Source organism: Pyrgilauda ruficollis, unplaced genomic scaffold (genome assembly GCF_017590135.1).
Source record: "Pyrgilauda ruficollis isolate IOZ18807 unplaced genomic scaffold, ASM1759013v1 scaffold27, whole genome shotgun sequence".
NCBI lineage: Eukaryota > Metazoa > Chordata > Aves > Passeriformes > Passeridae > Pyrgilauda > Pyrgilauda ruficollis.
The window spans coordinates 692,401-718,318 of record NW_024524044.1 but is presented as its reverse complement, the minus strand read 5'-3'; the positions used below and the strand labels follow the sequence as shown (position 1 = coordinate 718,318).

The 25,918-nt window shown below is 35.4% G+C and overlaps 1 protein-coding gene across 4 annotated transcripts in view; it reads left to right on the top strand.

Moving 5' to 3' along the window:
- The window catches only part of PNPLA8 (patatin like phospholipase domain containing 8), a 34,531-nt gene extending 14,945 nt beyond the window's left edge, over positions 1-19,586 (top strand). For all 4 annotated transcript variants that reach the window (XM_041471506.1, XM_041471508.1, XM_041471505.1 and 1 more), the window contains exons 8-10: positions 1,588-1,782; positions 16,703-16,898; positions 18,729-19,586. In XM_041471506.1, the coding sequence (XP_041327440.1) occupies positions 1,588-1,782; positions 16,703-16,898; positions 18,729-19,003 (666 nt within the window). In that variant the 3' untranslated portion in view covers positions 19,004-19,586. The remainder of the gene's footprint in view (positions 1-1,587; positions 1,783-16,702; positions 16,899-18,728) is intronic.
- Positions 19,587-25,918: the final 6,332 nt, after the last annotated feature.

Sequence of the window (25,918 nt, the reverse complement as noted above, 5' to 3'; positions counted from 1 at the left end):
AGAAATATAATAGGATATATTTCAGAACAATCTGTAATTAACAGGTGTTTTGGTGTCCTAGCACTATATTCAATGCTTTACTGTTAAATGGAAGATATTCACATTTTTCTAAACATAGAAACATGTGCCTTACTGACTGCGTTCCTAGTCCGTGTCTAAAACAAGGACATGAAAAGGCTGGTGTGGTATGTTGCTTTCTGAGAGAGAAGCTATCCTGTGTTGACTTGAAAGTTATCTTTGAACTGGGATCTTTGGCTTCCTTCCATGTTCTTCAGTAATAAAATGTGAATATAAATAGAGCTGAAACTAGCTGTTCCCACTAATCTCTTTATAGTGCTGTCAGTGGTGGTACTCTTTACAAGGCACAGCAAAATCACAATAAAACACACAGTTCTGTGCTCTGCTGTTGCTAAATTCATGACAAGATGGGTTTTTCCAGAAGGTGCCAAGAACTTTGCAACATAGACTGCATCATGGAGTGTATATGGGTATTGCCAAAAATGAAAGCATCCTTTTAATAATTTCTATTACATTTTCTGAAGTTTCTTTCTTACTGCTTCTGGTAGTACTTAGAACTAAACCCTCCTTTTGAGAAAAAGCAGGAAACTTACTCCATCAAATGATGGAGTGTGAATCAGGCAGTTTTGCTTTTGCATTGTAATGTAGAAGTTACACTTTGGTTTTCTATGAGGATGAATTTACAGTGAATAAATTTATTGAAATTAAGTAGCTGAAGAGTGAATATGCATCCAGTGATATCACAGCATCAGCTGTGCTGTTGAGTAACGTTTCATGAAAACACCCTCCTCTGTAAAACAGTAAACAAGATAGAATTGAGCACCCACTTGGCTGCTGAAGAGTGTTGTTCTGACAGTGCCAGCCAGGCTGGCTGCATCACCTCTAAAGGTCTTGCACATTCTAACACTCATTCTTAACTACATGTACTTTCTCCTTATGATTAGATCTGTAAGATACATTATTTTTGTTGCCATAGTTGGGGTTTTTCAATGGAAATACCATTTTGGCTTTTCACTTACATGAATTGTATGTGATTTTTGTTACTGACATTTTAGTATCATTACCAAAAAATCTTGAAAGACTTTGATTCTTGTGCAGGAGAGATTCTTACTACAGTTCTTTAACTCTGGTTGCAGTATAAAGTAATCATTTTCTTGGAGAAAGAAATTGATTGACAGTTCTGACATTCATATTTAATGGCAGTGTTGTATTGCTGGTTACAGACTTCTGAGAATGAAATAAAATTTCAAAAGGAAAAATATTTTAAAATCATATAGTTGACACCTGCATTTTGTTTAAATATCATAGATATTTGTAGAAACAGAATAGCCAGTGGAAACAATTAATTGCAGGTTAAAAATAGCATTTTCTTTAGGGATTTTTACTTTCACTTTTTAAAATTCAGCTAGACATTAAAAAAAAGTAAATAAATAATGAACCTAGTAAGATTCCAGAGGGGCATTAATGTATACATTGAATTTCATATGGTGGGAAGCTTTCATTCTCATATTATGGTTATTATCATCATATATATATATAAAACTAATTTTTTTCCTCCTCATTTGCTAGGTAGCTGCAGTAAGCACCATTGTAAACAGAGGAACACCACTGAAAGCATTTGTTTTTAGAAACTACAACCACTTTCCTGGCGTTAAGTCCCATTATATTGGAGGCTGTCAGTATAAGCTGTGGCAAGCAATTAGAGCATCATCTGCTGCACCAGGTTACTTCCAGGAATATGTTTTGGGCAGTGACCTTCATCAGGTAGGTTGAAATCTTCTCCTTGAGTCAATAATTTCCAATTTTACAGAAAAAACATGGTCTGAATCTCTGAATCAAAACTAAGCAAATAAGTTGGTAGCACAAAGGAAATCTAGGACAGATGGGGTAAGAAAAGATATTTTTAGCTTCTGTAGCCCTTACAGAACTAGAAAGGCTTAAAAATCTTAGTCTTCTCAATACAAACCTAAGCTCTTCTGCTATTGCTTTCTTCTCTGCCTGGGAGGAAACCTTATATGAGTTGTAAATTGCCTCTGACTTCCTGCTTGCAACTGGTATTTCACTGAGCATTGTTTCACTAAATAGGTGGTGTAACTTAAAAATCTAACAATATTGTAAAACGTGAAAAAAAAACCAGATTATACACTTCAACATTCTTTTTATTAGTGCACAAACTCAGTTTATGGTCTACTTTTTAATTCTTTCCATTGGTAGCTTATTCAGCTTTACCCTGGTTCTGGGCTAGTAAGAAGAGTAAGAGATGCCACAGAAGTAAGATTAAACTCAGGACAACTGCAAAAGAAATTCCCTTGAGGATAAAGCAATGTCTCCTATCATCACTGCATGCTATTTTATTATATTACAGCCTCTCTTGGTGACCCTGATAAGTAAAGAACAAAGCAAATGAATTTCTTTAGTAGTTTTTTAACCATAGGTTTTTAGTCCTCCAGTGCCCTGTATTATTCTGCAGTTTTTCAGGTTTTCAAAGAATACTTCTCAGAATGCATACTAATTTAAAACTATCAGTATTTATTTTAATAAATGCAGATCTGATGCAGATCTGTGGCAGAAAAGACTACAAAGGGTGACTGAAGCAGAGACCTTCAACAAAGTGAGCACAGGACTGACACTTAAGTTTAATGGAAGCATCTGTTGCATTTCTCTTGTATTAATTCATATGATGGCATTAGCCTCAAATACTGGAAAACAAGGAGCATATTTTCTGTAATAAGATGTACCTGGATCACCTGCAGAATTTCTGATGGTGTCTATTAGAAGACTGTGTAATATCCTTAGCATTGTAATGTGCTTGAGTAGTACTGAAATTTAAAGGCTAACAGGTAAATGAGTATAAGATGAAATAGAGAAAAATTCATTAGATTAAGAGGTGGTAAAAAAAACCCATGAGTACAAGCAAACAAACAGCTTGAATATTATCTGAATAAAGACAGTATATTTCCATATTTTGATTCAACATTTATAAGGTGATGAAATAATTCAGCTATCTAAAATGTGCATAGAAATTAAGGGGTGAAGGGGAAGGGCTCAGGTTCAAGAGATTCTGAAGTTTCTTTCATTGTATTTTTTCCCCTTTTTGTTTAGGACACTCTCCCTCCCTCCCTCCCTCCCTGGGATTACCCCCCACAACCTTCCTGGTATGGTGCATCTTGTTATCCTCAAAACATTTTAATCAACTACTATATGAAATAAGCAAATAAGTTTTCACAGGTTTTTAAAACTAAAAGTGGAATAACACATCAGATTCCAAGCCAAAGCACTGCTTGAAATCCTGAAATGTGTTCATCTTCCATCTGGACAAACAAAACTGGGAAGGGAGCTGCTTTAGCCTTGGGAGCTGTTCCAAGCTGCTCCATAACTGATTGGATGGGTCAGTGTTAATCTATATAAAGAAGTTTTCTTTCTCTTCTCACCTTTCCACCCCCTCTTTCCTTGAATTGAAAGTACTTGGAAATTGATCTGTGCTTTTAAATGAAGGATAGCTGAATAAACAACATGATTTTATAACTTCTACACAGTGCTTTATACAATTCTTCATCTTAACGTAGTTTCTGAATTGCCAGACTTGTGTGAAATGCAGTAAGGCTGGTACTTATTTCATCGATTTTCACTTTTAAAACTTTTAAACTTTTCAGTTTACCAGACGAGGGAATGTATAATTAGTGTTAATAGAGATCAGATTCAGTATTTTCAGACACACAGGACTGGAATAAAGTCTACCTTTTTTTTTCCTTACTCCTGAGTCTTTGGACAAAGCCCTTCCATCTGATGTTACAAACCCTTTTTCCCAAGTTCACCATTTTTCTCTATTTGATGTATTATAATTACTAGAAAGCTAGGGCTTAGGATGTAATTCACTTTATCAGCCATAAAGAAGTTTGTGGTAGTAGAATTAGATGCTAAATTTTTGGATTCAGACTTTTTAATATAATCTGAAAAATCTCTTCACCCCAGCCAGGAATGTTTAAACATTTGAATTCTTATAGAAACCACCTTTCCTGCCTGACATGCTTTTCTTTCCCCAGATAACATTTTTCTTACTACTTTTCTTACCACATCTCTATTTCCGTAATTATCTGGTTTGTGGTGGGGGTACTTGGATATCCAGGTACCAAGTTGCATGGCAAATGCTCCATAACTGTCTGCTTGCAGCTTTCTAGCAGAGACTATAAATCCACTGCACACTCTGAAACAACCTTGAATTGCCTTGTTTTAACCCTGCGGTAAGAGCCTGTGCATGCAGCAGACTGCTACTCTTATTTCCTGGGGGTTAATGGTACCTCATTGGAAAAGGCAAGATATTCAAGAGTTTTACCTCTGCTGAAATACCCAACATGAATTAAAAAAAATACATATGCATAAATATATTTTAAAATAGATAGACTCCTAAATGCAGTCATATTCCTTCTTAAAATAGTTTTCTTATCAATATATTAATACTGGTAACTCTTTGTTCTTATAGTTCATATCATAAATATGGGAATAGTAGATTCTTGTTAAGCATCTTTATTCTGAAAATGCACTGCAAGTGTAATTGCAAGTTCCTTGGCCAGTAGTATATATGGAGTGTATATGGAAATTCTTGCTCTTTTCTGTATGTACACTATCTAACAGATTGAACTGCTTTTGAACTACATGAATAAATGAAGCATAACATTGTTAGATTTTTTTGATAATGTTGTGATTTTTGAAAAGTGCATCAGCACAGTGTGCATTAAGTGTAAATAATAATTTATGCCAAAGGCTTCAAAATTGCAGTATAGTGTCAGAAAGATGGTGTTTTAAGAATTTTTTCATTGATTGGGAACTTCCATTAATCACTAATTCCAATAATCTGTTTTCTGAACATTAACTGTGCTAGTTTCTTACTAGTTTATATATAGCCTCCCTCTGAAGTGTTGATATTTCTAAACAATTCCAAGAACAGAGTTATCCAAAACGTGTGTGAAAATTCAGAATACTAAGTACAATATTTGTTTCCTAGCTTTGAAGTTTGTGACTCTTTAAGCATTATATAGAGACCGGGTTCCATATTAGCTTTCAGTTGTACATTTAAATCTGAATGAGAAACACTCTGGCAGTTCATCTGACTGAAGACTCTTCAAATGTGTGAAAATATGTATTTTGATAATGGAAATTTAGTGGATTTTTTTTAGAGTCATCCTGCATATTCATTCTTATCAAGCTTTTGTTAGAATCAGAGTCCTTTCACAAACTGTATATAGTAGCTGAATGAGAGTTATGTGTAGGGTTGAGATGAATTCTTAAAGTTCTTAGGTATGACTCCAGGTGTCGGTGGTGGAGACGTGGCTGAACTGAAGTGTTGGCATGACTCGCTTTTTCGTAATTGTGGAGCTACACCTGCGTGTGTATTTGTGAAGACACACGTGCCCTTTCACTGGAAACATTTCACTTTGATTTCCTGTACTGGGCACTCTCAATGTAAAGTGTGTTATTTTTTTAATAAGGTTATAAATCAGTTTTACAGTTTTTCTGATATCATTGTTAAGAAAGAGGTTTCTAGGTGCCTGAACACTTACTTGTGCTGCAGGTGAGCTGATTACTTGGTTTGTTAAATTTCTGTAAAAAGCCATCAGTTGTTGCAAACAGCAATATTTACATTCAGGTCAATCATGCCATGCTCTCTGGTTCCACTCTGTCAAGTAACAAAAAACAGTGCAGCTGTTGGTAGATGAGGGGGAGTAGGATTAATATTCTTTGTGGTTCAAAAGAGGAACACATTAACATTCAAAGGGATTTAATCCCTGTAACATGCTTCTCCAGGAACCCTGCAAGTTAAGACAGACCAAGTCATGATACTACATTATAGAAGCTGTATTGCCACATGTCAGTTCCTTTATTTTAAAATGTATTTTTGAAGTACTGAAGGCTCTTAACCTCTCCCCAGTCCTGCTACATCCAGTGACTTTTTTTCCCCTCTACTTCCTTCAGAGGGGTGTTATTTCTTGCATCTATTTTTTTTCTCTGCACTGTGAAAAACATTTGAGGTACTCAATAATGTCACTTCAGTAGACAATAAAGTATGCTGAGGAAATTATTAATTAAATTAATTAAAATAACAACTTAGAATGTAAGAAAATCATTATGCACACACTTCATTTAATAGCAACTAAGGATTAGTTTTTACGTCCCACAGGATTAATTGTAAGGGCAGCAGGGATTGTGTATGTGATGGTGGTAAATTCAACAAAGCCACAAATTTTTCTCAAATAAAATACACCAAATTTAATACAAAGGACTTAATCACCTTTTTCTTACACCTTCCCATGAATCCATTGTTGTATTACAATTCCATTTATTATAATGCTTATGTTGATGTATAATATTGCTCCAATAAATATGGTTTTTTTGAGCAAGGTCAAATAGTAAAGCAGTTAAATTGGCTCCTCGTCTGTTAGTGGAGTTTTGATAATGCAGGTGTAACAGGATGTGTGATGAGAAATCAACCCAAAAATAAAAAATGTATGTAGTACAACAGTTATAACTAAAATTTGAAGTGAGACCTTTACTGGAAAAAGATCATTTATGGTTTCTACATATTTTTCAAACTTTCCCTTTCATTTTATTAGGTAACAAATCTGTAAAGCCGATTCGTCTTTATAGCTTGTTACAGGAGAGGCCTTCAAAAGTGATTTGCTCAGTGCATCCTACCCTAATTGGTTTTACATGGTAGCTTTTAAAATTAGATTCAAGGGTGCTTCCCAGGCTCTTAGAAGACATAGAATATAGGTCACATTGAAGTTCTTTTCATTCTTAGGATATGCCACGGTGATCAGTATGTGCCAGAGCTTATGCAGGCTGCAGTTTAATAGATGTATCTTGTTCTCACAATGACAGAATCAACTCTTTCTTTGTTTCTCTGTCTACTTTTTGCCATACACGTATGCCTACAGCCCTCAAGGCTTACTGTTTAAGGAAAAGGGAATTTACTGGCACATGTAAGTTACATGGATATCTGCGTATCTTTCTCTCTTATGGATTCCATAGGTTTGGATAACAGCTCTGAAGGTGGATGTGCACTGTGCAGTTTACCAGCCTTTGTGAAATTGCTGTGGTTACTGTACCAGTATTATTTTGCAGAGCAGACTCCTTGAAAGATTCCCTGCAGGGGCTTGCTAAGTGACATATTATTGGCAGATGTGTTTAGTGTAATGAAATTGAGAGTGTCTGTTGTTTAGGCATTTAACTTGGAAGCATTCTAAGGGCTTATTTAAAAGAAGAAACAAAACCTTGCTCTCAAATAAGCTGTAATCATTTAACTGTTTTTTTGCTTAGACTTTTGAGTCCATGTATCTTCAGTGACACTGTTGACCAGCTAATATTTGCTATAGAACAAATCTTGTAAGATCAGATTAGGCTGCGTAGAGTGGAAGATTATGAACGGAGTCCATTCAGTAATCTCTGTACAGACAATCTAGGTTCTGCACTCATGTTCTCATGTTGCAACCACTGTTTCTTAGATCAAAAAGAAAAATTTTTCAGTTCTTTATACCCTATAGTTTTTATTTTCCTAGGTTGTGTATTTGTCAACACTGACTTAAATGGAGCCATATTTCCAAAGAAAATAGCTTTGTGATGTTCATTGCAAATAAAAGCCCAAGGATGTGGTGTGGTTATTGATATACTTTTGCCTCTTCCCTCAAAGAAAGCTTGATTTTGATATATAGTGGTCTGGTGCTTAATGTGTCTGATGCTTATATAAAGACACTTATCTTTTTTTTTAATTTTCTTAGTCTAAATATGTGAATCTGTCTCAGTTTTTCAAAACAGACTCTGTTCTCTTGTTCATCCTAATGGTCTACTGCTGCACCTGCTGCATTTTGAGTAATCTTTCTTGCAACTGCAGTGTTTTTTGCATGACCCAAAACACATTTTGCAACGTTGAATCATATATTGGAGTCAAAATTAGCACTTCTAAATCAGAAACATTCAGAGCCGTTAACTTGGTCAGGCTGGAACATGGGTTACCTTAACAGTATGATGCGTTTCCTTTTTCAGAGGAAGATAGAGAATTACACTTGTCTTTATAAGTGGTCTTGCATTTTATATGTTCATGGTTTAAATCATTGTGTGATAGTTCCCTACTCAGAGCTTTTTCATTATGGTTGTGATACCAACTGTGTTTTGTCATTTAGCCATATCCTTCTTAATTTAGGGGACTTGTGAAAGTGCAGAACTTTTCCTTCAGTCCTTACTCCCCATCCACCTGCCTCCACTGTGGATACAGGTACTAGGTAGTTCATGTTCAAATCCTGAATCCTTCACAGCAATTATCTTCAATGAATTCACTTTATTTCATACATTTTGTCCATTTTAAGATTAAATCCTTTAGCTGCAAATATTCTTCATTTCAGTTGCAGTGAAATGAAATCTAATGTTTGAGTCAACATATAAAGAATGAAATTGTCTTAAGAAATTTAGTTAGCTTGCATAATTCTATAAATAAAGGAATATAAATGGAAATCCAATTTTAGTTTGAAATTGCAATGTGAAAGATAAAAAGAAATTAGTGGAGTCTGTAATACATTTAGATTTGAAAATTGACTGTAGAGTTATCTTAAAGCATCGATATATGGTTTTGAACAGACGAATGACCAACACGTTTTAAGTAGCATTTTTAAGTGATATATCCAATAACGAGCCACTTACATTCCTTATGGGTCACTACTAGTCTTTCTGTATTTTTCTCAATGCATTTTGAAGTTCCTGACATTTTACTGTTGTTTAATAAGCTAGCAGCTAAAAATGTGGACCAGTTAATTAAGAAAACTAATACAAATATGTAATAGCAATATGTAATGATGTAAAAATATATTGAGTCTAAATATTTCCATTGTTATCTTAGGAAATTAAATTTAAAGAATTTAGAAATTTTGAAAATATGGTCGCATTTCATTAAGTTTAGGGTGTCTATATCTGGGATTCCTTGCTCAGTTGTAGAGGTTTTATATTAATTGTTTTGTGCAGCTTTCTCCTTAGTCCAGTATATTCTGCCATAGCAAATAGAGTATTTACATACTTCCTAAGTTGAATGTTGTCAGCAAGGACAAAACTTCTAGAATTGAGTATCCTGGAGTCATCTGAATACAGAAGGATTTTATTCAGACCCATGGGTTTGGGGGTTTTGTTGGTTCGCTTGGTTCTGGGGTTTTTAACTGTACTGTGAACTTACCTGTGCTTCACAGGTGTCATAAGAGAACCTGAATTTGAGTCTGTGTCTGAGGTCAGTGTAGGTTCAGCCATGGGCCCATTTTTTTTATAAGGTTACAAGCTCTGATCTTTGCTTGTAATATTACAGCCAATTCATCATTTGGGAAACATGGTTAAAATGCATACAGTTTATGTATGTGTGCTGTTGTTAGCTGCAGAGTTAATGTAATTAGATCTGTCATGCACAACTTATGCTTTTAATGAAATATCTGTCAATATATTTTATTGCCAAACAATTCTTCCTTTCATGATGTCTACTAATATTTAGCAAATTTCCTCAGTACCCTGTAAGCATACATTTTCTGTATGTGACATAAACCCATAAATTCAGTGATGTCTTCAGAACAGCAGGTCATTTTCTGTGACTTAATGACTCACTAGGATGAGTTAATAATTCAAGATAATCACCTAGAAGTCTATCTCAGTCAGGCATTTGTTCTACTGAGTGTAAAATATATTATCAAATGTTTTGCATATAAGACTAATAGTATTGACAGTTCTTAGAAGCACTGATCATGACATTTGAGTGTATGCCAATTGTATTATGGTGTTGCTAGTTTTTAGGGGGAAAATGATAAATACTGTATGGAAAAACAGTTAAACCAAAAAGGAAGCTTTTTAGTAAATTTTCAAATGTTATTAAGATTTTTATTTTTTATTTTTTTACTTTGTTGTGTGATCTCAGTATAAAGTCTCTCTGTAACTGGTGTGGCAGAAGTACAAATATAGCTAATGCACCTTCACATTTTTTTTAAAAAAGAAAGAATGTAAAAGAATGCAGTAATGGAAATTTAATATTGGTGTAATTCAATAATATAAATACCAATGCATTTAATTTTCATATTCTGTACAAATGTTTTCTCTAGAATTTCTCCCAATTCCAGGTCAAGAGAAATCCCTTGCACTCTTTATGACAAGTAACTTAAGTGTTTCTTTTTCTAGTAACTTAAGCATTTATCTTTTTATTTAAAGATAAATCATAATTTTGAGACAGCATTTCAAAATAATGAGCACAAGGTGTTTATTTCAGGAATCTAAAGGAGCACTCTGGCTCTCCCTAAATAACGGAATTGGTTCTTTCTGCAATTGTTAGAAATTTGGTGTGTGGGAGGATGGCATTTATATCAGCCAATTGGGGCCTCTACTGGGAGTTAACATAGTGCAGGATATATTATAATTGTATGTAGTTGACCCCAGTAGTCTGCTTCTTAGCATGATTATAAAGCAAGGGTGAATCTTCCTGAATAAATTGGATTAAATATTTGTATAAGGAGACAACTTAGGTCATTGTATACTTTATAAAAAAAGACTGAAGTTATTTAAAAAAATTTCTCACTCAAACAGCAAAGTGGAACATACTGTTAGAATGAAGTGAAAACAAATTGTTCTTGGTCACTATACATTTAGAAATATTGGCACTGCCATCCATTGCTTGTCAGCAAGATGAAAACATGCTGCTTCTGTCCTGTTTCATGTTTATAAAACTTCATATATTTTGCTGAACAGTTTGTTAAGGAAAATAAAGATTGCCTGTCTTACTGGGAGCTCCTCTTCATCAGCTTCATCCTCAGTAATACTGTGATCGGTCTGACTGATTACTTCCAAGAGGAGCGCCATAATTCATGTATATTTCAAACATATTTATTATATAATACAACAGCATAATCACATAATCTTTGTGTTGAAAAGGTTATGTTTGTGCTAAAGCTATAAGGGGCTAGTTTATTGTACAGTTAAATCTGAATGTGTAGATTTCTTTTTCACAAAGCACTTGTCAAAAACTGTAACTTTTTAGCCCAGTGATGCTTTACTGAGCAAGCCTTAAAGCTTAGGGTACAAGTACTGACATTTTCATATTGACACTGGGTGCCCAGAGCAGTGAGAGGTCTAGGCTGGGATGTGAATCTTGAAGTTACCTGTATTGGTAGACCTTACTACCTTAGGTATTGAAAGAATTCTCCCCTTTCTTATTCCTATCTTCTACTCTGAGGACATTTGCTGCTACATACATAAATGTATTGAGATGATTTTATAGAATGATTTTGCCCATTACTTCTGGGAAATAGAGTAAATGTTTTTAAAGTAGCTCTTTTAGTTTTACTAGGTAACCCCTTATTACTATGCAGCAACTCCTCAAACTCCTAATTTGCAGCAATTAGACTTATCCTGAAGCTGCATATTTGTGATATTTATGTTGACTTTAAGCATAAAATTTAAAAAATACTTTTCAGAAGTCCACTCAGAGTCTTAGCCTGTCTTGTCCTGTGATAGCTTTGTACTAATTCTGTCTCTGCTTTTTCACAAAGACAGTGAAAGTAAACAACAGAGCAAGTCTGTAAGAGTGAACTAAAATGCAAAGCATGTCTGCATAGGCAGTGAGGTGAAGTGGTTACTATGGAGCCAACAAACTCAGCTTCCAAATATCAGACTTGGCTTTCATACATTATATATCCTTCATTCAGTGCTGGATTATTTTATTCACAAAGTTTAGGATAATTTAAATGAAACTGTGCAGGCACAAGGTGTTATACAAAACAGTTACAAGGCTCAACTTGAGTCTGACAGAATTAGGAAATGCAATGAGAGCCTATGAATGTGGAGAATGTTCTTGTGAGAAACAGCCGCTCTCCCATGGTAAAGTATAGTATGATTTTTGAATTTTAGTATCTTAATTTCAAATAATTATTTTCAAAGTATTGACTTAAGTATGTCACTAGTGACTTCATGCCCATTCACCATAATTATTTAAATAGGACAAGATTTTCAGAAAACCCTGTGCTACCAGGTTCCCACGTGCTCTGGAGCGAGTACTTCCTTGTAGACTTCCTAGTCTATTTTCCTCTGATTGTTGAATTGGCACCCATCTGTTTCACAGTGTTTAACCAGGCCTTTCTTTACCTCTAGAACTGTAAAAGCAGGACATCTCCATCAGAGGTTTTTTTTGGAGCATTTGTTTCAAAAAGGTGCATTTTTCCTGCTTTAAATAATGAAGATCTATAAGCCAAGTCACAAGGGAGCCTTGCCTGACCATTTTGCAACTATCAAAACGCTGATAAAAAATACTAGCTACAGCTTTAGACTCCTTGTTACCTACCAGCAAGATCTAAAAATATGGTTACTGTTGTATTAAGGAATTTTTGTGAAAAAATGTGTGTTAAAAAATTCATTGGCTTAATCTGGGAATAAGATATTTAATAAAACAGAACAACTGCATGTTTATCACCTGGAAAGCATTTGACAAAAGACTGAAAACAATGTCCCAGTCCCTGAGTTCACTGCTTTGCTATCACTAGCAATTTTGGGGTTGTATTATTATTAAGTTCCATTTTAATATTAACTTAACTTGATTACTTCCACTATTTTTAATTTAGAAATATCTATTTTTTTATTTAGAAATTTTTAAGAAGCCTTTTTCTTTGCTGCTTGCCTGCCTGATGACTTTGGGAGAGTTATGCCCCCTTTTCTACTATCTCCTTTCATTAGCATTCCTACTCCAGCACTTTGTGTTTGGTGTACTGCCAGCAAATTAAGTTGACTCAAGTATAGAATGGTTTTGCAAAGTTCAGCAGATGAAGCAGTGTCTGGCAGTTGCCACTGCACTGAGCGTAGCAGCAGAGAAGAGAAGGGATGACAGATGTGTGTTTGGGAAGTGAAAAAGAGAGTTTGCAATTGGGTTGAGATCTAGCTAAATGAGAAGAGAGGATGAAATGTAGGGAAGGCCAGATAATCCAAGAATGGGAGAACAGAAAGAAAAAGGGATCTGCCCTGGCTTTTTGCCTAACACTGAGTCCTGAGTCAAAGCTTGGGCCAATTCCACCTGTTGTGGAAATAGGTCAACAGTTCAGTCATTAGTATGAGTTCCTGTAAGTTGCCCTTTCTGTTAAAGATTGCAAGGTGTGAATCATAGACTCATTTGTGTTAGAAAAAGCCTACAAAGTCCAGCCATTAACCTAACACTGCCCAGTCCACCACTAAACCATGTCCCAAAGCGCCACATCTGAATATCTTCTAAATACTTCCAGGGATGGTGACTCCACTACTCCCCTCTTCAGTGTGTTCTAATGTTTTTTGGTGAAGACATTTTTCTTAAATGTCCAACCGGAACCTCTCCTTGCACTACAAATTTTGCATTTTCCACAAGACTGAGACTGGACTGACAAAATTCAAATTCTAATAAGAATGGATTTTGAGATGTAATTTTGTTTTACAGCTAAAATTACATACATCTGTGATTCATGTGGTATTTCTTTAAATAGAGTAGAACCTTAGGAAAACTGGAGGAGGAGAGGGCCTCAGGTGGTTATCTGGTCCACCCACCTGTTCAAAACAGGCTAAACCTCAAAGCTGGGTTGGGTTGCTAAAGACTTAGTTTTGAAAACATCCAAGGATGGAGATTCCACAGCTGCTCCAGCTCTTAATCTGTACTTTTTGTAAGAATCTGGGTGTTTCTACTTTAGATAGTGGAACACTGTGATTAGCTTCCTCCTTTTAACAGGGTGAGCAAACCTACTTCCCTGCGTCTCGTCTCGTATGTTATGTGCTTCAGGCCCCTAACCATCTTAGTGGTTCTTTACTGTATGTGTTCCAGTTCTTCAGTGTTTTTTAACTGGGTGTCCAAAGCTGTACAATGTATCTATCCCCAGTCTAGCCTTGTGCATTATTGAATAAAAGGGGATAATCACATCTCTTGAACTATTGGTTTTGCTTTTAGACCCAGTGTATGTCAATAATGTGTAATTTATTGAATATTCTGTTCATATGGACCCTGTGTGCACACAGGCAGTACCATTCCATAGGAACATAGCTAACAATATAGAGGAAAGGACTGACACATTGAGGACATTCCAACTGTCCAAAAGGAACTGATAAACTTAATAGGAACCAAAAAGGTTTAGGGCTGCACATAAAGTTAGCAATGCTTTGTAGAATTTGAATTGTAGCTTGAAGCTTATACTATCAGTTAAAATATCACTTTATATCAACAAGATTTTTGCACCATCATATGTGGTATAAAGAACCTTATTTTGTTTTCATTATTTTGTTTTGAGACAAACAGTGATTGATGTTGCATCTCTGTAGCTGTAGATCAGATAAATTTGCCTTGTTTACTTCCAGTTATTTAATTGAACAGAAGTTCAGAGTGGCGAGAAAGCTCATGGAATCTGGCATGGATGAGGAAGCTGTTGTTAGTTACCAAGACATTCCATACTATTGGAGATCATTCAGTATTTATGTTTATTGCATTTTAGTTAATGTACTTTTATAAATATATTTTAAAAGCCCAATGCTTACAATAAATATTGTAATTAGTAAGTTATAAATAATATAGATGAGTTTATATAGTATTTTATAGCTATAGAATAAGTTCAACAGAATGAGGAAAAAAAATTAAGACAGCGGATTTAGCAGTTCTCCAAAACAAGGATCAGTGAAGTTTCTTGTGATCCCAGTATCTTCTGTACAAAACTGCAGAGTCAATCATTGGGAATTCTGTTCCTGTGTCTCCAGGGCAAGCATGGAGAAGGATATGTCATGATTTCTTAATTTTAAAATATTTACATCTGGCTTTCATATTTCTGTATTGCTAGTTCAGTAGGCATCTTGGGATGGGCTTTTTTCTAGTTTTATGAAGTTGGAGGAATTATTCAGAATCAGAAGGGTTAGTTTCTGTTCTTTAATATTCAGAATGGAAAATTCTTTGTTGTTTACATTTTCTTTGAATGCACATAAATGAAATCATAACTAATTTTAAAAAATGGTGAAAATACTTTTTCACAAGAATTTCAGCTTTTTACGTAATCAGCTGTATGGTTTCTGGAACTGCAGATTTAAACAAATTACTGCAGTATTTCCTTCACTGGGTCCTTAATAGTATAGTTTAACTAATAGCATTATTTACTCCTTTAGTAGTTGATCATTGTAAGCAAAAGCAGTACAATGAACATCACTTTTTTAACAGATAATATTATTTGAAGTATTGATTAGGATGTGATTATTATCATCCATAATCGCTTTGGAGGAGAAGAAACAAGTCAGTTGCCTTTCTTAGTCCTGCTTCTAACTTTCAAAAACTAGCATGTGTCTATTACCTGTATAAATGCTAAAAGTTGTGTCTACATCGAAAATCATTAGGAATTTACTGTTATTACAATAAACCTAAATTGGAGAATGTTTAAATATGGAAATCATTGCACAAATCTGTTAGTTATCATCACAAACAGATTTGGTATGTATATTTTATGTTCCTTTGATCTTTTATTTGTCAGTATTACAAAAATATTGTAGTATTCTAGTATAATATACCCACAAACTTCTGATAACACTAATTTTCCCATGGTGTAGCAGTCCTGTTTAATTATATTGACAGTATCAGTGGAAATTGTTTTGTAAGGATGTTTTAAGTCTAGGGTTTAAAGAAAGAATTAAGCCCCACTCTGATAATTATTAAGATTTTAGATAAAGATTAATGAGGAATTATATAAAGGACAAAAACGTCCTTGTATTTAGTTTTCTAGACTAAACATGAGCAAAGGCTAATGGGCACTGAAGAGACCATTCATGTTAGCAGTGTATTTAGTGTTTTGAGCAAGGTGGATGGTATCCAGAGAGGGTTCAAAGAGCTTTTTGTAGGTTGAAATGAAAGGGTAATTAAAAGAAAGCAAACTCAAAAAAAAGCAGTGATCCTGGTTTTACTGATCTAGCACAGCTGTAGTTTCAAGGAGTTTCTGTAAAATGTTTTTCCTCTCTAAAACCTTTTTTATTGTAAGGTATTCCTGGGTAGAGTTGCTTTTCCTTATTGTTCTAGTAATGTGGTGGTCAGATATGGGATATAGGGAATTCAGGGAACTTTAGAATATAGGGAGTGCTTGCATTATACCTATTATAGTAAATACTGTCTTTTATATTTTACTTGTTGGTATAGATTCTGAATGGATACAGCTGTCTTCATCTCTGCTATTGGTAATGTTCTCAAGCTTAAATTTTGCCTTTATAACTGCTGGTTTTAAGGCATTCCCAGAAAAAAAAAAAGCTCTGTTCAATTCAAATTCCAAGTTAATCTATTTCTTGGTTGGAGTGAAGGTCATTTTACTTTCAGGAAGTGCTGAATGTACTTCCTGAGATTCAGTGGATCAAAATCTCATTGTCTGAATGCTTCTCAGGCTTACTGTCATTCACACTGATGATTCTTATTAGTCCTGAAGTATTTTATCCCAGTCTCATCACCTACAATTTTAAGACGTTGCTAGCGAAAGATGTCTCTCCTCAGTTCTAGGGTAGCATTTGTTCCTGGTAGTATTGGGCTGAATTCTGATCTTCAGACAACTTAAAGAAGCCTCATATGCCCAGGGCTATGCTAATTTAATTTATAGTTGCAGTTTATTTTGACCATATGTTATGTCTAGTACCAATATTTGTATTTCTTGTTAATTTACAGGATGGAGGTCTGCTCCTAAATAATCCTTCTGCGCTGGCAGTTCACGAGTGCAAGTGTCTCTGGCCCAATGTTCCATTGCAGTGTCTGATTTCATTGGGCACTGGCCGGTACGAAAGCGAGGTGAAGACCAATGTCACACACACCAGTCTGAAAGCCAAACTGACGAACGTTATCAACAGTGCAACTGATACAGAAGGTTGGTGTCTTAAGATACACTTGTACTGTGACTGTATTCAATTTTATTTATGGTTCTTAGATCATAGTTCCAATTCAGAGAACAATCTTCAACCTTTTTTCTTTCCTCTTCTCTACCAGCCCCATGAAGCTGAATTAAAGCATGTCTCTTTGTAACTTATCGTGTATAGTTTTAGTACCAGTATTACATGTTTTCTGGAGGATAAATATTTCTACTTGAACTTTAGGATAAAAGGCATATTCAGAAATTAATTTTAAAGTAATATTTTCTTATATTTTATTTGTTTTTCCCATAACACAGAAATGCTTGGTAGTTAATACAGAGCATTTCTTTTCAACAGCTTCAGAAAATATGCTTTTATACCTCTACTTTTCCCAGGACTGTACTGTATCTTCCAGTGCTGATGACTTCCATTGCTGTCAGGAAAAACCAAGCATCTGTTTTCTAAAATAAATTCTGTTCCTAGATGGAAGTGTACTGGAACTCTGTCACTAGCAGTTTACATCTGTTTTATTTTTGTAAATAGGAAATAGTGATACACAGATAATTTTGCCTCCCATTACAAAGAAAAGTGATAAAAGTGCAAAAAGCCGGGGAACAAGAAATGGTCTTATAGTCTAGATCCCTTGCTGTGGTCAGCTGACTGTCACTAGTAGGAAAAAACTAGATTTTTGATTGCCTTTTGGTTTTTGCACAGCTGTGGAAAGGCAGTGGAAATTGTGGGAAGGAGATAGGTGCTGTCTACTTTCTATCAGAAAGTTTCATTGCAGCTGAAAAATTAGGCAGGAAATTTGAAGGGAAAAGGAAGAAAGGAAAGTTCATTGTGGAGACCAAGGGAAAAGAAACAGAAAGGGGAGAGAGTAGATTTGAGCAAATGAGAACTTGTTTTACAAAGTAAAAAACGGAGAGTATTAAATAGGGCAAGAAAGACTGGATGTGGTGACACAAGAACAGACATAGCTGAGTAATTTGCCGGAGGAGAGGCCAAGACAAGATTATTTCAGATTTACAAGAATCTTTTGCTTTCATCTTATACCTGATATTTTTTTCACTTCAAACTTTTTATATGACAAGAGATGTTTAAAAGAATGGAGGAACACAGTAAGAATACAAAGAAGACAGAATGAATGCTGAGGGAAGTGACAGAAATGGAATCTTAAGTGAGCCAAAAAAAAGATGTAAAGGGAGAAAGAAACAGGTTATAAAAAAGAACATATAAATGCATTACATAGTTTTTTATTTTACTAGTTAACTGAAGTCATATACTGCAACTTGAATATTTCAGATTAAATGCATGTTAAATTCAAGCCTCAAATCTGTAGTAATACATTAAAAAAGTATTAATAGTTGTAAACAAAATAAAGCTTTAGTCCTACATGTTTTTACTTTGAGATTGCAGAAGGACGTACCTGTTTTTTTCATAATATGTACTTCTGTTAGTACCAAGTGTAACAAATCACAGGTATCCTGAAATGGGAATATGGAAGTTACATTCCTGCTCTTCAGGATATGCTCTTACTTGTTAAGGAATGGAATGTAATTAAAAATCTAGATAGCTACAAAGCTTACTTAATTGTCATACCAGTGAAGTTGTCTTGGAATAAAAGATGAATCTTTTCCAGAGTAAACAGAGCTACAGGGTCATTTACAAGCCTACTAATGAGAAAGGGGCTTTGATGAGGCAGTGGTGGAAAAATGTTTACTCAGCAAAGCAGCACATTATTTACTCTTGCTGTGTCATTCCAGAGCAGTTTTTGTTCAGATCACTTGCAGGACTGTTCGACTCTCTCATGTGAATTTAACTGTTTTCTTCATTTGTTTTCAATACAGAAGTTCACACCATGCTCGATGCACTGTTGCCTCCAGATACTTATTTCAGATTTAACCCTCTTATGAATGAAGACATACCTCTGGATGAAAGCCGTAAAGAGAAACTCAATCAGCTGCAGACAGATGGAATTCGTTATTTAGAACGAAATGAAGAAAAACTGAAAAAAGCTGCAAAAATATTAACACAAGAAAAATCAGCTTTGCAGAGGTTTCGGGACTGGTTAAAATTAAAGGCTGACATGTATGAAGGCTTGCCGTTTCTTTCCAAATTGTGAATAAGTAATGCATGAAAGATAAATGTAAATCTTGTTCCAGAAAATCCATTTGGTACTGTAAAGGAAGAACGTTGATTCAGGGTAAATAACATCTTTGGAAAGCTATCAGAATTCTGGGGAAAGCCATTCAGGATGGCTGTTTTGTGCACACTCGTTACAAGGTTTTATGGTGTTAATTATTTTTGGAACTTAATGAATCTTACTGTTGCTCTACCTTAATTTCTAAAGTCAGTAAAACTGAAAATTATGGAAACAATTGTGCAATGCATTTTTGGATGTATGTGCTATGATTGTGGCAGAAAACCTTTATTTATCAACTACCAGGCTTATTCAAAGTTAATTAAAAAACAATCCTCATTCACTTTAGTGTAGGCAATGTACCTGTTAGGCTCTTATGTAGGCAGTGAATTTAATAGAAATGTAATATTCTTGCAAAAACTCTGCCTGTGTTAATTGCACTTTTACATCTGAAAGATAACATATAAATTTGTTTTTTATTTTAGTGGATTTTGTACATAACAGTATTGAGTAAAATGTTTGGATGACTATAAATGGCCTATTAAATTATCAACATTAACTGGTATTTTTAGAACTTTCTGGTTATTGTTTTTATGGTAATAACTTCAGATTGATTAACTCATTAATTGAAAGTAATCCCAAGCCCCAGAACTTCACTTAAGCAGCTATTGCAGTTAAAGAATAAAGGAAATAAAATATTGAAATAGTTCATATGAATGAGACAGTTTCTTACAGAAACTTAAGTTTTGGGTGCCAGACTTGAGGTGTAGTTCTAGTCAAGAAGAAAATTAGAAGTTGCAGCATCAAATTATATAAATTTCCTTTTGTCTTCCAACTTTCATATATGCATTCTCCTGAAATTATGTCAGGGCTGTGAAGTTAACATTTAAGACATAGTCCAGTCCTATTGTCCATTCCTTTGGGCGTACTTCCTGCATATGCCATGAGGGATGCCGTGAGCTGTGACAACCCAGTGTCTCAAACAGCATTTTCAACAACAGGAAGGTACGTGGGAGTTCTTCAAAACAGTGCAGTGAAATTTGAGGTAGACACAGCTGCTGTCATATGTTGGCATGTACCTGTTAATAAGATTGTTTTCCAGGTGCCTGGGGGAATGTTTGTCTGGTAGTAGACAGCTACGTTGCATGAGAATATTGACAGGATAAAATGTAAGTTCTATGCAGTAGCTAAAGCATTCAGTTTCACCAAAATCAGTGCATTTGTCACTTTGCTGTTTGGAACTAATCGCCTGCCGTTGCATTATCTACTAAAAATAACATTTATTATGATAGTCACCTTCTGTACTTATTTTAAAACATTGAAAATGTTATTAGACTTCAGTTTGGAAAGGAACTATGAGGCAGAGAGCTGAGATTCTTGGAGGTGCTACATCGTATTCAGAATGTGCAAGAAAACATTTGATTGGGATGTTTTTTTCTTTTTTTATTTAATTTTATATATTTTTAATTTTGACCTGTGTCATTTTACTCAGATATTCATCCTTTTCATCCCAAGTTCTCTCCCTTATGTTTGCCACACAAGGCAGAGATTTATGATCACAATCCAGTTTTCATTTATACAGCCTCCCGTTTGCATTCCAATTACCAAGAACTGAGTAGAAGAATAATGAGATCAAACCTTTCCCATAGGTGTGAGATGATTTAAGCATATACAAAAGAAATGTCAACATTTTTCTGATAGAGGTACTTTGTACAGAGTTAAACCGTGTTGCACCATAAGTCAAAACAAACAGTATCAGGTAGTCTCATGGAATAACACACATTGCACACTTCTCTGGCAAAGAGCAAAGTCACAGCATCATCCATGAGATATCAAAGGCATTATTCTGAATTCATAAGTTTCCAGTCACAGTTTTTTGGGGCAAGTATTATCTAAGGAAACAGGCACCTTTAGTGAACAAAGTGATAACATTTCCTTTTATTTCTTTTATATAAATAAAACCTCATGTTCTGAGGATTTTATTTCAAATAGGGTAAGATCTGGATTCGTGACGATACTGTTTTTGCTGGAAGCTGCTCTCATATCTTCATTCACCCCTTTTTCCCCTCCTCTTTATTGCTATAACAGTATTTTTCTTAAGTGTGGCTTTTAAAAGTACATACGGAATTGAGTTGAGCTATAGAGTAATTAATTCAGACTGGTTTAGGCCTCTGTGTATGTAAATTCACAAGGTGCTTGTATTGAATGCCTTCAAATTAACTTGATCCTTGGTGTTGCAAGTGCTGCACTGTCATCAAGCACTAATGAGTTTTTTCTCCTCTGTAAACCATTTTGAAATGTGGAGGTGCAATAGGTATTTCACTTGAGCCGTAATTAGTTTTTAGTTACTTCAAAAGAAATCAGCAGTTTGTTAGAAATCCTAACTACTATGGATGTGTTCCTGCAGCACTCTATAAAGTAAAATTATTTTCAGGAGGTTTGAGGCATTGGCTGTGGAATGCTGCATGATACTTTAACAGCAGAAAAGGGAATAAGAACTGTAGCAGAATGATATCTTGCTAAATTAGGAAACAGAATTTTAAATTAAAGGGGTTTATTGATAGGGAGCAGAGGAATTAGCACTGGGTCAAATACAAGCAGGTTTTAACTGATCATTGTGATGGACTGAAGAACATGGTAATTCTCTTCACAGATGAATCTAGGAGGGATCATGAGTATTTTGAACAATATGATTTCAGTGCAGCATGGATTTGAGAAGAGAATGAAAAAAGTGCCTCTGAAGAATAAAAATGTTAACAATGGGAAAAGGAATACTCCACTGCAGAACATAATGTTAAAGGACTCCTGCTTTGAGAAAGTACCCCTGGGAATGCTGTGGGGTTATCCAGTTAAAAAACTGAAACTGTCTCAGCAGTCACAGCCACTATAATAAGTGTATCACTGCACCAGAGAATTCCCCAGACAGGAAAATATGAGCAAACCTGAAAAAATTAGATGAGTGTGAGTTTTGAATCTAGAATAAGCAATCACAAGAAGAGAGTAAGTAGATAAGCATTCTAGGTAACTTGTGCATTCAGAGATGACTGCAAGGTTTGTCTGACCAGATGAGTGTTACCATTTCAAAATGTGCCTGTATCCTGGAAATAAAATCAGGAACTTTATTGGTGTCTCTGCCCACAGAAATGGGGATGATCTTAAACATGATCTTTAAGGTCTCTTCTAACCCAAGCCTTTCTAAGGTTCTGTGATGAGTTTAGGCTTTAGTTGAGAAAGTAAAAAAATTTGCAAAATTGACAAAATGTCTTTGATTTTGAAAGGCAGAAAGAAAAAGTACAGACTAGGAAATGAACAAGCATAAAATAATCTCTCTTTATGCAAAGTCAGAAAGAGAAAAGCCTCTTAAGTTTTCTTAGATGCCCTCTTAGGTCACCTCTTAGTTTCTAATTATCTGTGCAGAAGGAGATGTTAATTGAAGGAGGTTTCATTACCAAAGGAAAGAAAATAAAACTTTTAAGTATCCAAGTGTGACCACTTTAAGATACTTCCTGTCAGTATCCATTCCAGCAGTGAAATGAAGATACTGATTCTATTGCACAAGCTGCAGGCAGCCACAGTTGACTATAATTATAGTTTTGGTCAGTGCTATTAGAGAAAGAGATATTCAGACTAAAACAGATGCAAAGAAGGGCTGCCAAAGGGAAGATTAGGAGAGTGTGGTTTGTTTCATCCAGCAAAACAAGGGCTCGATGGAGGGAACCTGCTGCTGTTTAAAAATACTTCAAGAAGGAAAACATGATAGGCTAAGGGACAACACTTGCATAATACCAAAAGTGCTCAAACTTAGAAAGCAAAAGGTGCTAAACCCACGATGAGCAAGGTTACAGAATGGCTACACAGAATCAAAAGAGCAAAAGAAACTGATTTAATGTAAATTTTACAAATCAGCTTCCTGAAGGGGATTCTATAATGCATTGTGCCTACCAGTGTCCATGGCCAACTGAATCCCTTTAACCTGTGTGGCAGGTGAGAGCTCATTAATCCCTCATATATAGCAGAATCCATAGGCTTGTGGAAATGTCTAACAGCTTCTTTTCTTTAGTTCTAATACATAAGGATTATGTCTTGTCTTTGATCCATTACTTATATTTCATTTATTTTGCTTTTCTTGCTGAGTTGGTAAAGGGAGCTGATACAGGCTGAAGTAATACAAGACAAATGAAAGGTGAAAGAAAAATCTGGTATGTGCTTACTATTTATTGGTCACATTAATTTTTCATCAGAGATTAAAGTACTTATATTCTGCTGGGTGAACAAACAGTGCTGGTTTTCTTCCATTACAAGACTGTTCTCAGACTGACAGGTATTAAATACAAACATAATCTGTTGCAGGGGAGGATATGTTAAGACCTCCTCTGAGCTTAAGGACTGCATCCCAGGCCAGCTGTGATACAAACCCATAGACTTTTATGTTCAACTACATAAGGCAAGACAGAAAACACAGTTGTTTGGGTTTTTTTCACACTGTTGCTTAAACAGCGAGTCAAATTTTCAGACCTTGGGAACTGTTCTGTTTGAAGGACAGTTTGCTGCTAGAAGTAAGATATATTCTTGGTGCAATCATATTCATTTACGAAGAAAAAGAAGCATGACAAATGCCTTTTCCTCAAACTGCAGGAACAAGATAAATGGGCTCTTTCCTTGCTCCAGCTGCACATCACTGAGGTGGAGGTGCTACCCCCCAATTCTCCTGCTCACTGCTGAGCCTCCTCATTCCCATACCTGCAGTTGTGTCTGCTCCTGGTACATACCCGTTAATTCCAGTGTGCCACCTTGTCCAATACTCTGCTGATGGCCTTCACTGTTTGCAGATGTTTGTAATTATTTAAATTGTTCTTTCTTCAAGATTTAACAAGAACAATTCTATTATTTATTTTAATAAAGCTGGCAGTTTTCAGTAAGGGGGAACCATTAGCAATTTTCAATAAACTGTAAAATTCAACAAGCAATGAAATCTTATATTACTTAAATCCCTGGTAATGCATGTTTAATTTATGGAAACAGTTCAATTATGCTTTTTATTTATGATTTCATTTTATTTATTCATTTCTTATATCAATATCATTAACAGCTATTTCCCCATATAGTTGCAATAGCATAAAAAGTACACAGGAGCATTTTGATATCTTTACCTTTCAGGAAGAAGCCGTAATCTAACATTTTCACGTAAAACTACAGAGACAAACCGGAACCTTTGAAGTGCAATGCTGAGCTCAGCAAAGTTATGCTGTTAGCATTAAAAGCTCTTTTTTCTTTTTAAAAACCTTGGAAACTGAAAAGGGAACAGATTTTTGTTCTTACACCATTATTTTCTAATTGAATGATGTAATAATCATCACACTAATACCACAGGGAAATGGTCTTCTAGAATGTCTCAAAATTCGGATAGCAAATCCCCAAATGTAACTCCTTAAAAATCTGGCATGTGTCCAGGGTATCATTTCAACAAAAGATGCTGTTCCATACTTCCTCACTGGCTGCTCTGTGGAAACCAGAAATATGGTCCTGTCATTTTGTAAATCTCATTTGATTGTATTTTCAGGCAAGAGAGTCAAGCAGTCGGAAAACTTGTAACAATGGGACAACAGGACCTATACTGCTAAGAAAAAAGAAACAGAAATGTTGGAGAGTTTACAAGCTGAGTAGGGAATGTCTATATCATCCTACAAGGAAGGGTAGGTATTTCAGGTAGTGTTTAATATGAGGAGTCAAAGGGCAAAATCATTGACACTGCTAAATCTGACTTCATAGCATTTCTTTATAGAATCTACTAAGACATAAGCATGCCATAACTGCCAAATCTGATCACTGTGTCCGTTCCAAGCAGGTCTAAACAATCTGGTTATGAATACATTGGGAAAGACAATAATATTTCTGTAGCAGAATAAGTTTTAAATAATTTGCACTAGATATATCAGAAATCATTGGGAAGAGCTGCAGATTAGTAAGGAAAGCTTAGATGAGATTGTCAGGAAGCAAGTGTGCTCTGGACAGCTGTTTATTGTGTGGGTTCATATATATATATATATATATATATATGGTTGTGTATATTGGAGATAGTAAAGAAAAAAACAAGATAAAATACTTCCAGCATGACATTGTTCCTGTATATTTTATGCCTGGTCTGTAGAGTGCATCTACTTCAGATAGAGAGAAATGGAAAGCTTTTCCTCATCCATTATGCAGGGCTTAGCACACTGCAGCCTCTCAGGTAAACATTACATCTTTTCAAACCAATACATTTACAGTAGGTGCATCATAATTCCACTTAAAAGAAACACTGTTAAAAAAAAGATTGTTTTCCTGAACTGCATATATCCAGCACGTTAGATCATGACTGTGGGATTGCTGCTGTCTTCTGTCAGTATGAGTTGGTCACTGGTGTGAGGTCCTGTCCCTGTGGCACACCCAGAAGGCAGCATCGTTACCACACAGTTCGTGCTGCATGCTTGATCATCCTGCAAATGGCCCTGCAGGCACGGGACGCTGCAGCTGCTGGACATGGGCAGCAACTGGACATTCAACATACTCCTCCTTCACACTGGAGTTGGAGCCACTTCATATTAGTGGTCTTTCTGACCAATCAGGCCTTTAAAAAGTCAAAGCACACAAAACAAGATAGTTCTCCTTCCATCTGTGGATAATGAGGAAGAAGACTTAGTTCATTATTACCATCGAGGACACAATGCCTTTGCTTTCCTCCCTCACAATAGCTCCTTGTAAAGAAGAAGCTCTTGCAGCCAGGCCTCAGAAAACAATACTCCATGGTCAAAATAGGTCACAGTCAGCTCAAAGTCACTAAGCACTGGAAAGGACAAGTTCTCAGGTCCCCAAAATACTTGAAATATCTGGTTTCCAGTCGGGCTTAGAATACTGAAC